At 32.4% G+C, this 12,970-nt stretch overlaps 1 protein-coding gene across 1 annotated transcript; it reads left to right on the top strand.

Moving 5' to 3' along the window:
- The first annotated feature begins 679 nt into the window (after positions 1–679).
- On the top strand, positions 680–12,154 carry LOC100793281 (uncharacterized). The gene is made up of 5 exons (XM_006596042.4): positions 680–817; positions 1,793–2,054; positions 2,908–2,995; positions 11,888–11,952; positions 12,099–12,154. Exons 1-5 carry the CDS (start codon positions 779–781, stop codon positions 12,152–12,154), a joined length of 510 nt encoding a protein of 169 aa, XP_006596105.1. The 5' UTR covers positions 680–778.
- The last annotated feature ends 816 nt before the right edge of the window (positions 12,155–12,970 follow it).

Below are 12,970 nucleotides of genomic sequence, written 5' to 3'. Positions count from 1 at the left end.
ATTTTCCCTTTCACGAATTCATAATTTTTTGTGACAATTCTCTTCTTCTTTGACTTATGCAAATGTATTTCTGTAGGTACGTTCCACCTTTGGCCTTTGGTGTGCATGAGGTGAGTTCTTTGCTCTCTTTGTTGCTTGTATTCCTTTGGCAGCAGAAAAAATAAGAAAAAAAAAAATACTGAATTTTCCATTTGAATTTGACTTTTACTGCCCCACTTATTACTTAATGCGCAAGGATATGATTTTTTCAATGTATTGTTTATAATTGTATAATTTTGTTTCACTAAGTGAGTTTTGAGGTTATATCTAGCAATGAGTGAAAATGAGTGCAATATGAAAGATCCAAAGTCACTAGTTGTCTTGATTAAGGTGATATTGCTACTTTTTTGTGGTTATTTTCTAGAAATTTGAAACTTTTATTGCTTTGCATCTTTTAATCTTTCTGGGTATGTTAAGGTTCTTCTATGTAGTCTGTAATACTTTTTTAATCACGTTTAGGAATCTTTGCTTGTACTTGCTTGGTTTTTAAGCAAGCATAAGATATGTCAACAGGGTAACCTCATGAGGCTTTTTGTTGTTTTGTCATTCTTTTCATTAGATTCTTTGGAAGTTAGTATAAGATACATACAATTTGCTTCTGCTATAGAGTTTCATAATAGATATGCATTCTAGGGTTTGCTTATTAGCACCGTTGGTTAGATGCTTTGGGACGAAACCCCGGTGCCCCTCATTTTTTGTGTTTTACGGTTCCTGGTTTCGTGTTCTTGTGCTTTCTTCCATGGATAAGTTAAAGCTCAAATGCAAGGGGCTTTTCTGTGTAAGAGACACTTGTTTTATACTAATTTTAATTTCACGAATTTTATTGCTACATTGGTATTGTTACATAGTTGCAGACATTTGTTTTCTCCATTTATTGGAGAAGGGAATAAGGTTTTAATTGGGGATCTGATTGCATAGTTTTGGGCATCCTTTTTTGCTTCTATCTTGCAGTCAAAGTGTATTTTTTTTTCTTGATTCCTAACTAGACACATTGTGCTTAGGCTCCCTTTTTTTTCCCTATTTGTTTCCCTTGATGTCATGTTAAAACAGTTGCTCCATCACTAACAGTGCATGATAGCAACTTATTCTAGATTTGCTGTTACTATAGTGCTTGTGTATATCTATATCAGCGACCCTTGTTGCTGTTCTAGGCACAACTTTGTTTCAATTTATTCTAGTTCAAATGTAAATTCAGGTAATTGAATATTCAATTGATAGAAGAAAAAAACGCCAAGACTAGAGTATTGGTTTTATCTTGATGGCTATATTTAAGTTTTTAGATCATTTTTCCAGAATCTTTGATTTTATAAATAATTGTGTATTTGTGTTGCATAATTTTCTTTTGTAGACATTGACTGTAAACAGATAAACAAATTATAAACCTGTGAAAGGAGGAAAACATAAGAATTAGTTATGAGGAAGTTCAAATCTGTAATTGCTATTAAGAAATCCTCCAACACAAATATCAAATGATATAAAGATAATTAACAAGTGAACATACCTAGAAAGTAGGGTATTGTGTCTCTCTGTTTTATTAGCCTTTTAAAGTATTGTTTAGGCATAATGATAAGTCCTATAAACTGATTGATGAATTCTTTCTAGGTTGTGTTGTTTAACTTGTGTTATAATTAATTGGTACCTGCAGTTCTTCTTTATTATCAACATCATTTCTTAATTCAAGCTGGTAGACTGAATGTTATTAATAGTTGGTGTTAATCATACTTATGGTTTAACTTAACCTGTTTTACAACAGAACATAGCATGTCTTGGATGCTGCAAAAAAACTCCAGGGATTATTTCAATGGATGAAGCATCTAAAGGACTAAGGACTCAAGGTCAAACAGTGACTAAGGTGGATGGATCAGAAGATTTCTGGAGCAGCAGCACCTTTAAGTTAGACCATAGTGCAGCTCATTCCCAGAGAAGCATCTCGTCAATCGGAATGCCAAATAATCCTTCTGATCCTCAAAGTAGTGGAGGCAGTCAAACTGGTCCTCCTGAATTTGTCAACCATGGCAAGTTTGCTGTTATATGGTTATTATCTGTTGATTTTCTTCTGTGCAAACAATCTTGCTTAATTGGTAATAGAGTTATTCAAGACTTATAAGTTACATGTGCTTTGCTAAGAGTAAGATGTTTTAATATTGATAAAAGCTTGTAACACTCTTAAAATTTATCGGGAATACAACTTTTTGGAAGTCTTACTTCTTAGTTAATGAACCTTGCTCGTAATTTTGTAATTTTTATTAAATTTTAACCAATAGTACAGACTGTGTTAGAAGGAATATATTAGAGAATGTACTAATAGCATTTCTCTTTAATATTTTCATGCAAAGTTTGAATCAAACTCCTTGAACACCAAGGAACAGTTACGATTCAACTTCCTTGGAATAGCTTGAATGTCATCTTATGCTCATTTTGAAATGCAGCTTCACTTTACATTTTTCCTTTCTCCTTTCATGCTCCTATTGTAGAGAGAGAGAGAGGAGAAAATATCCCTCTCTCCTAGGGTGCAGCACTGCAGTATTGCTGGAGGGTTCACGGATGAAAAGTAAATTGATACAAAGTAACTGAATGTCTTGTTGTATTATACCTTTCTCTATTTTTTTTATTTTTTATGTTTTGTAAACTGTAATTAAGTAAATTGATACAAAGTAACTGAATGTCTTGTTGTATTATACCTTTCTCTATTTTTTTTATTTTTTATGTTTTGTAAACTGTAATTTCTTTATTCTTGATTTAGTATTGGAGTCAATTTAGTTATATGCCATTGCTGTTTCTGGAACTTAAAACTAGAAACTAGATTTCAGGATTTTAGTTGATCTGTATGAACAATTCTTTGTGACAGAAAATTTGATCTATATGCAGGGCTTCTTCTTTGGAACCACATAAGGCAACAATGGATTGGAAACAAAAGGTCTGAGAGTATCACAGAAATTCAAGAACCAAGAATAAGGTAAATAAATTTTTGCATTCCCAGTGAAGTCTTAAAAGTCTTCTGCGATATAAATATCATACAGAGGGGGGAAATTGTGTTCCCTTTTCCTTTCATTCATATTTAAGCTGATGACAGGACTGTGTAAGCCACTAGGCCATTGAGGCAATGGTCTCAGGCCTCCAATCTTTTTTAAGGCCTCAATAATTTTATACATTTTTTAATAAAATATTTTTTTATTAATTTGAATTATTAAATGATAAATTCTGTTATAGTATGATATATTATATACTTTTATTTTTATTAATAAGACCACAAATATTATTGCTTCAAAAAAGACCATAAATATTAATATAGATGTAAGTTTTATTATAAATAATTTAAGTGTAATTTTATTATTTGTTTAAGAAAGTTTAGAAAATTATTTTATATCTAGCTATTTTGGACCCTATCTCTTTCCTTCCTAAAAATTATTGAAATTAATATAGAATTTAAGTTTAATGAATGAGTATGGTATATATGAAAAAAATATTTTGATGCAAATGTTGATATCAAGATCATATAAATTTAACTAAAATTTTATTTGTATCAATCATTTTGTATTTGAATGTACATATTTAATTGGAAGTGAATTTGAATACATTTACAAATATTAAATCATGATCAATTTTTATTTGAATTCTAAAAATTGAAAAATAGTATATTACTCTTGATTTATTTTTTAAATTAAAGATAATGCAAAAGTGCATACTAAAAAAAATTATACTCTAATTAAAGTATTAAATTATATGAAAAGATTATTTTTTTTCTAAAACATGTTTCTAAAATATTATTAATAGCACTTGTAACTATAATTATTGTTGAAAAAAATTAAAATTAAAATTATTTAAATCTTATATAACACTACCTATGTCAAAAAATAGGTTGATTGAATTTGTTGTTTTATATATTAAAAATAAAATATTTAAATATTAAAGATGAATTTAGAAAAAATAAATAAAATAATGATAATAAATTAAAACTTAAATGTAAATTTTGCCTAAGGCCTAGCGGTCCTGGCTGATGAGCAGTGAAACTTGCTGTGGCTAATTACTTCAGTGTATAATTTGCTTCTCTACTCTAACTAGTATTATATCATTGTCCGTTTTTATGTAATTGCCATGCTAAGTTTTCCCCTCCCTTGAAGAAGCACCCATCTAACCTCACAATACTTTTGATCGTCCATTCATATTTTAGCTGTCGAGCTGGCGCTTATTTTCACACTGATCAAGCTTTTACACTCTTGCATAGCACATTTTTTCCTTGATATTTTGATAAGGACACAAATTAGGATTATCATATCTAAACCTCGAATTATTTAGTTTATCTTGTTTCTTTATCTTTTCTGATTTCATATTCTTATTTTATTAATTAGGATAATTTTTAGATAAGATCTTATTAATTAGGGATATCTTATTTTTATTTTATCGATTAGAATCAATTAGGATAATTGTTAGTTATGGTCCTATCAATTTGAATTCAATTAGGATTATTAGGGATATATCTTCGTAGCCTATTTAAAGGATAGACTTAGTTGAAATTAAATCAATGAAAAATATTCAGAAAAAAGCTTGTTAATTTAGGATGGGCTCAGTCAAGAACGAGTCTGCTTCTTGTTTCACTATAGATCGAAAGAAGTCTTTAGTGTCTAGGCTCATGAAAACTTTAAGGTTCATAACATGTATCCAGAGCTAGCATGGGTGACATGGATTTAGCAACAAAGCTAAATGAATTCATAGAATAGATTTGTGCCAGGTATAGCACACTAGAGGAGCAGACACTACTACATAATACCGATTCTACATCAGTTATGTAGAACATACTACATCGGTCTTTAACCATTGTCTTAGTGGGTGTCATAGATTGTGGCATATTCTATGTCAGGTTTCTAGATGCGACCGTTGTAGAATGCGCCACAATCTACGACGGATTTGTTTGTGTGACCGTCGTAATAAGGGGCACATTCTACGACAGGTTTCTTCAGAACCGTCGTAGAATGATTAATTTTTTTATGGCCTCAATGTACAACCACCTATATGTATATATATAATTTTATCATTTTCAGAGCACACACAACCAGCCAATATTTTTGTAAATAAAACTAAATTATCCATTAGACAATATATCATAGTACCCAAAACAAAATATTCACATCCTTATGTTATCATGTGCCTAGCTTTCAATAATAATTCCTTATAATTGCCTTATTCGCATAAGATTTTACAACAACCAAAGCTCCAACATTGTTTTGGGTCATCTGCAATGGAGGTCAATGCAACAATTTTCATCAATCTTGTATAAAAACCTATGGATTTATTGCAATACAAAAATAGCAAACAAAGTCAAATACCTATTACCGATTTAATAGCATCGCAAACAGTATCATCTATGGTGTGCCAAAGCCAGCAGCCATTAGCACCCTAGCATTTATCATTCACCATTAGCACCCTAGCTAGGAGCCATGCTCCTTGATGCGAACAGGCGTAACAAATTGAAACCGCGAAGAAGCAATTGGCTGTAGCAAGGGGTTCACCATATGCACACCCTTTGTAGAACATCATTTCTAATCACACTCCCATTCCCATGTAAAAAAAATGATATCCATCCTCCTTGCACGCATTTTAGCTATTCAATAACTAGATAGCACATATAAGAATTTGCAATTTAATTAGTCTTAAGTCTATGAATGCACATATTCATGGGAAAAAAAAGTGATGAGCATAACAGTTTGCAAAGAATTGGACAGGATCTAAGTCGCAACCATAAAGTATTGCTTCAATTAGATTCAGAGCTGCATCTTGAAAGTTCAAAAAGATAACCAAATCACTCTCTTGTCCAATTAACAAAACAATTGGATCAAATCATAGAAACCCTTTGATTTACTAGACTTAATTAATTCAAAGAAGAAGAAAAAGAATCTCAAACTTGAAAATTGAGACATGTGAGAGAAGAGCATACAATCACCTTACATGTCACAATTATGAGAAGCTGAAAGTATGTCAAAATAATTAATTTTTTTTAAAAAAAAAAGCAATGAAACAAAAGCAGAATCTACCAACTTACCAGTCATTCCTTTTACGTTCAACAACAAAAGCAACGCGCAACAAACAAGAAGTGTTCGCACCAATTACCAAGTCATCCCTATAAGAACAAATGATTAGATTTCACAACGACTACATATTTGTTGCATATTTACCATGACTAAAAAATTACTTGTGAACATCCCATTTGGGAACTGAATATGGTGAATAATAAGGAAGTTTAGAGAATTGTCAGATAGGTACTCAAATAACCTGACACCAATTCAAAATTTCAAATTAAAGATATCAGGATTAGAAATATTAAATTAAGTAATGAAGTTGTAGCCTTTCTTTCTTTCCTTGTGTTATCTAAAAAAAATCCAATTAATTTTATGGAATGGAATCATATATACAACAATCTGAGATTTGTAATTCATCAATTATGATTTACTATTGTTGCAACTTATTATTAATCATTTGCAACATTCTCACCACCTGGCTGCATGCACTCTGCTAATTCTATCTTCTGTATAAGGAAGGTCATGGAAGTTCATAATGCTCATCACCTCGGACAGACACAACCAAGCGTGTTCCTAAAAGGACACCAATTGATATAAGATCACATGTGAGTTTTGAAATGGACCAAGAAAAGATGTTATGAAAGTAAAGTACATGTTAAAAAAAATTCCATGGACCTTCCCTGCTTTAAAGTCTAACAGATGTAGATCCCCCTTTAGCTTTTATGTTATGATTCAAAGCAAGGGAGCTCTACATAATTTTCAAAACAAGGTATGTTTAATGTTATTAAATATGAAGGGAGTTCCATGTAATCTATTTAGAATCTTCAAATATGGGTATCAAAATGAGTAGCACCTTATGGCAAAAGCTTATAAGCTCTAGTAGATATTTCCTTAAGGTTTACTACAACCATGGCATTGGGTAATGGCTTTGTTAGCTGCTCTGTCAAAGGAGTTATAACCCCCATGCTGATATCTATGCTCTTGAGTGGTAGTCGTTGTTCACAGTACCCAACAAAATGACAATGAGGAAAAAACCACTTCAATTGTCACAAATTGACAAAGCAAAAATAGTTTAATGGATAATGAACCAGAAGAAGTAAATGCTTCTATTTGGACATACATTTCAGCCACAAGTAAGCGGTATGCCTGAACCATGATAAATTAGAAAGGAAGAGAAACAACCATTCTTATATAATCATCAACAAATCTTTTAGGGTAAGCAATTTTGTTGGTCAGGGACAAGGGTCACAAATAGGATGTAGGATCTACACTACTATCAGCAAGAACTCAAAAATTCTATTGCTGCTCAATTAATTGCACATATACATACTTCTGGTTAAAAGGAACCAAGATAAAAACTAATTTGGGTATTTAAATCTTTTACTCACATCATTTAAATGATCTCTAGTTTTTCATTACTAGAACAAATCAAAGTATGAAGAAAGATATATGTAAGTGCACTAATATTCATAGCAAATATACCAACATGATTATGTGGTATGTTTGAATGACATACATACGTGACATTTACAACCACATGCAATACAATCTTGTAGTGCTCTGTTTCTTTTTTAAAAGGAATATTGCAGGAAAACTACACCATTCATCAAGAAATCACAACAACATCAAGTGCCTTGACCACTTAACAAATCCTAAACCATGCATAAAGGTCAACTTCCTCTCAAAGGACTCGTGAGTTGAAGTTGGTCTAATCTCATGGGAATGACAAGAGGAGGACCTACAATGCTAGTTGAACTCGATTCAAACAAAGGAAAAATGGGGATTGTGTTGATTGAGGTTTAGTTTCATGGGTTCACTAAGGATGCTTTCATTGGACATCTACATGTCGAATGCTTCTTTACATAGGCTAAACAAATCCTAAGGTATCTTAGGTGTGAGTGACTTAAAAACAAAAATGAGATAGAAAATAGCGCAACTCAAGACAAAGACACCCACCAAAGTAAATTGCACTTACCTGGCTGACGATGTTCGGAGGCGCACGACACCGAGGACTTTGCTCTAAACACAGGGGGCACCAGTTGTACGACGAAGGACATACACGAACAATGGGAGAACTCAGCTCTAAACACACACAGGGTTTTTGACCTCGCGCACGACACATGCGCCAGATTAATTAGGGTAACAAAGACGAAGACAATCCTTCAGCGAGACCCATCTTCGTTTAACTTAACCATAATTACAAAAATGTCACGGAGTGCATTCTAAGACGGTTATTAATAACCATCTTAGAATGCACGACGTAAAAACAAAATAAATTACATCTAATTACAAAAATATCACCGTGGCACATTTTAAGACGGTTGTTAATAACCGTTTTAGAATGTGTGTCATAAAATACTACTTTTTTAGTAGTGAGATGGCAAACTTTTTGCCGCGGTGACTAAGGAATAAAGCATAAATAAGAAAGAAGAGGTTTGAAAGACAATAATCCATTTAGTGATCTTTTCAATCTCAAGCAATCAAAAGAATTAAGAATGAATATTGAATTCTAGCAACAAGGTAATTTAGGTGTTGCTATGGATATGGCTCAAACATTAGTACACAAGCAAAATGTCTCTCAAGGGGCTTACACCAAATTTCAAAAGTGGGTGGGTCTGCAACTTCAACTCGTACAAAGAAGCCAGATGGAAGCAAAATAATAATGGAGATTATTCTACCCCATTTACCAAAAAATTAACAAGGGTGAAAATGGCCAAAGAAGAACTAAGGGCATGTGCTACAAATATGATGAATCTTATGAAGTGAAGCATAAATGTAAACGGTTTTTTTGGATTCATATACCTAGAGAATATGGCATTGAGGATGATTGCAAAAAACCTCTTGTTCAAATTTGAATTTGAGCTTGAAGACACACAAAAAGTCAAGGCGGGAGTGATGATATGTCTATAAATTAAGATTATCATATCTAAATCTTGAATTATTTAGTTTCTTGTTTCTTTATCTTTTTTATTTCATATTCTTATTTTATTAATTAGGGTAATTTTTAGATAAGATCTTATTAATTAGGTATCATTAGGTCTTAGCATAAGATTTTATCTAAAAATATATTAATTAATAAAATAAGAATATGAATTAGAAAAGATAAACAAACAAGATAAACTAAATAATTCAAGATTTAAATATGATAATCCTAATTCGTGGTCATATTCATTACTCTCGCCTTGACATTGAGCATGTTTTGAAGCTCAAATTCAAATTTGAACGAGAGGTTTCAAGCAATCATCTTCATCCTTTCTAGTATTTGAATCCAAAGCAATCTTTTACATTTATGTTTCACTTCATAAGCTTCATCACATTTGTAGCACAAACACATACCTTTTCTTTCGACCATTTCTACCCTTGTTAATTATTTTTTTGGTAAATGAGGCCAAAAACCCTCCTTTGTTATTTTGCTTCCAACTAGCTTCTTTGTGTGGGTGGAAGTGGCAAACCCACTTTTGAGAGTTGGTGGCAGCCCCCCTTAAGAGACATTTGCTTGTGTTATAATGTCCGAGTCATATCCATTCTTAATTCTTCTGATTGTTTGAGATTGAAAAGCTCACCCAATGGATCATTGTCTTCGCAAATCTCTTCTTTATTACTATTGCTTGTTTCTCCTAAGTTCTCCTCTACTGAGGCTTTCAGTAATTACTATAGAAAGTTTAGTCATTTGCCCTTCCAGTGCATTCTTCTTGGCAATCATATTTTCCATGAAGCCATTTAGTTTTGCCGCTAAATTCGTGTCGCCCATGTTGGCTTTGGATACCACATTGTTATGGGTCTTAGCATAGGACCGGTTCACGGGCCTAGACACATAATACTTCTTTCAACCTATAGTGAAAGCAATGCTTCTTAAACATTTTAGTGAGAGCGAGACACAGACTCGTCCTTGACAAAGGCCCTATAAACCTATGAAGCATGGGAACACCTGCTAGGTGGCATCCCCCGTTTCCGGTACTGCACAGAGATGAGGACAGAATGGGGACGACATGGGGACGGTAGTAATTTCTTGGGTACGGCGGTGGCCTACATGCACATCCCCACAATCCAAATTTTTTTATAAAAAAACATAAAAAATAGGAAAGATGAGAATTGATAGAAAAATTAGGGCCTCCTCACTCCTCTCTTTCACTCGTTGGGTGGCCACCACCGGCGAACCACTAGCAAACCACCAATAACGGAGGTGAACCATCACACGGCTCACCAACTACACAGACTTCAAACAGGCCTAGAACTTGAAAAATAGGTATGATCTCCCTTTCCTCTATCGGTCCCTCCCTTTCCTCTGTCATTCTCTTAATCACTGCTATGAAATCAACAAACCCAGAGAAAGGAAAGACTGATTGAGGTAGAGTTGATTCAATCGCATCAGAACATTAATTGGCATTCATATCCTCCCCCCCCCCCCCCCCACCCCCAAATTCCAATGGCAGATGAGAGCCCCAAACCTGAGACCTTCGAACTCAACAATGGCAGCATGCAATTCCTCCTCACCAATCTCTACTGCACCATCATCTCCTTATCCGTACCTGAAAAAGATGATCTTTTTCTATTCTAATTTTTCATTTGTTGCTATTTGCATTTCACTCTCTCTCTTTCTGTTTTCAAGGGGTGTTACCCAACGTCATTCTTGGCCTTGAATCTATTGTTGAATCCTATCATGTCTCATTTAATTTTGCTATTTTTTTTTATAAAATTCTAGCGTTAGTCATAATGGGTAATTTTGTTATGGCTTGCATAGGCTTAACTGGTTGGTGGGCATCAAGTTTCACTTTTCAAAATTCAAGCTTTCATGATGAAACAATGTTTGATGTTTTATTTTATTTGTTGTTTTAGACATCAAACTAACTTGTTTGTAATACTTTTTAATGTTAATTTTGCACTTTGTACCTTAATGCTTTATTTTGGTAGACCATTGGATTATGTTTAAGTTTATAATATGTTAGTGTTACTATTTATTTCTCATTTTTTTAATTTTTCATTTTTTTTAAATAATAAAAAATATTAAAAATATTTGTTGTTACCTAACCGTACATGTATCTTGAGATTTTTAGATGTACTGTTTTTCATTCCCATCCCCATACCCATATATGTTACCGTCCCCATTTTGATGCATCCTAGCTCTAAAGTAACACAAGTTTTATGAATATTTCTCCTGGATAAGTTTCCATCAAGTCTGTCCCTTAAATAGCTACAAAGATATTCTAAATAATTATCCTAATTGATAAAATATAGATAAAGATTATCCCAATTGATTCTAATTGATAAAATACAAAGAAAAGATCTCTAATTAATAAGTTTTATCTAAAAATACCCTAATTAATAAAATAAGAATCTGAAATAAAAAATAAAGAATCAAGATAAACTAAATAATTCAACATTTAGATATGATAATCAAAATTTATGGTCATATCATATTAATTTTCAATGCAAAATAGTTTTTATTTCATTTTTGGGCTAATAATTTTATCATAAAAACTGCACCGTCAACCATGAACTTGAGCATTATGATGCATGGAAGGACGTAGGCCAAGCGGAGGCAAGAACATCGAGATAAATGTCAGGCTATTGCATTCACTTTGTAGGTTTTTTCTTTTTCTTTTTCACAAACTTATAAATGCGGTTTCTTAGATATATTTGGTGGTACTATTCTCTAATCAAAGTTAGATTTTCACCTCAATAACATATGTTGGCCTTCAATACAAACTTTTTTGCATGATTACTGAAGTAAAACTCTACTTTTGATTACAGAACAATATCAAGAGCATCTATGCTTTTATTCCCCCCTATTATTAGGTCTTTGTCAACTCTAATTGTGAGCTTCTTTTCCACAGTTCCAATGCCACCTACGAAAACCTACTTGGGAACAACAAACCCTTTCCCCAACGCATTCCTATGAGAGAATGATTTTCTGAACTTAATTAGTTCTTCGTCTATTGATATTCTAGTATCCACTTACTCAAATAAAACGGGTGGCTTGGTTCACAAGGCACCACCCTTTTTTCTAATATACCACACTAATTGATTACAATATTTGTTGTCATTAGGAAATGATTAACTTTCTTGTTGATATTTGGGAGCAAGAAGGTCTATATGACTGATAAAACAAAATAGTCAATTTACTTTTCCAAAGATTTTGGAGGAGAGGTGATGTGGAATTTGTTTGTTGTCCTACTGGACTGTGAATGGAGTAACTTACACATTTTCTTTCAGTGGCTTCTTTCCACTTTTTAAATACGTTAGATTAAGTTGTGTAATTCTTTCCGGGTTTTTGGCTGTAGTGACTTATAGACAAATTATTTGCGCCAAAAGGGATAATTCAAGCTTTAGATAACTTCTACTAGTCTAAATGCTAATGTTTTTTGTTCTTGTTGAAAGTTCATCCAGTAAATTTATTGATTTTTATAATAATACCTTAAAATTCACATTAATAATTATTTTTAATTAATTGATAATGTAAAAAAAATTATAGGAGCAATGCGTAATTATCTATTACTATATATAAAGGAAATATTTTATTTTGGTATGCCCATTTTTTTAGACAATTTTGCTCTTACTCTCTTTCAAGTACAACCGCAATACATGTATTAGTTAAAGGGATGATATAGAAAGAAAAAAGTATACACAAATAATTAAACTGATACAAAAATAACCATAGACCCTCAACTACCCATTCTTGCTTCACGTTTTCCCCTTCTTGTAACCACCACTACTAAAAGAAACATATTCAACGGCAATTTTTAAACACATTAAAAGACAGTTTTAAACCGTCAAACACATTTGAAGACGGTTTTTTGAAAATCATCTTAAAAAAATTATACCTTTTTAAGACGGTTTTTAAGTTAAAACAGTTTTAGAATGATAACTTTTTTATCTATTTTTCTCATTTAATATCCACTCTCAATGCTTACCTGTGT

The sequence above is a fragment of the Glycine max genome, chromosome 14 (assembly GCF_000004515.6).
Source record: "Glycine max cultivar Williams 82 chromosome 14, Glycine_max_v4.0, whole genome shotgun sequence".
Classification (NCBI taxonomy): Eukaryota; Viridiplantae; Streptophyta; class Magnoliopsida; order Fabales; family Fabaceae; genus Glycine; species Glycine max.
This window is presented reverse-complemented; position numbering and strand designations above follow the sequence as displayed.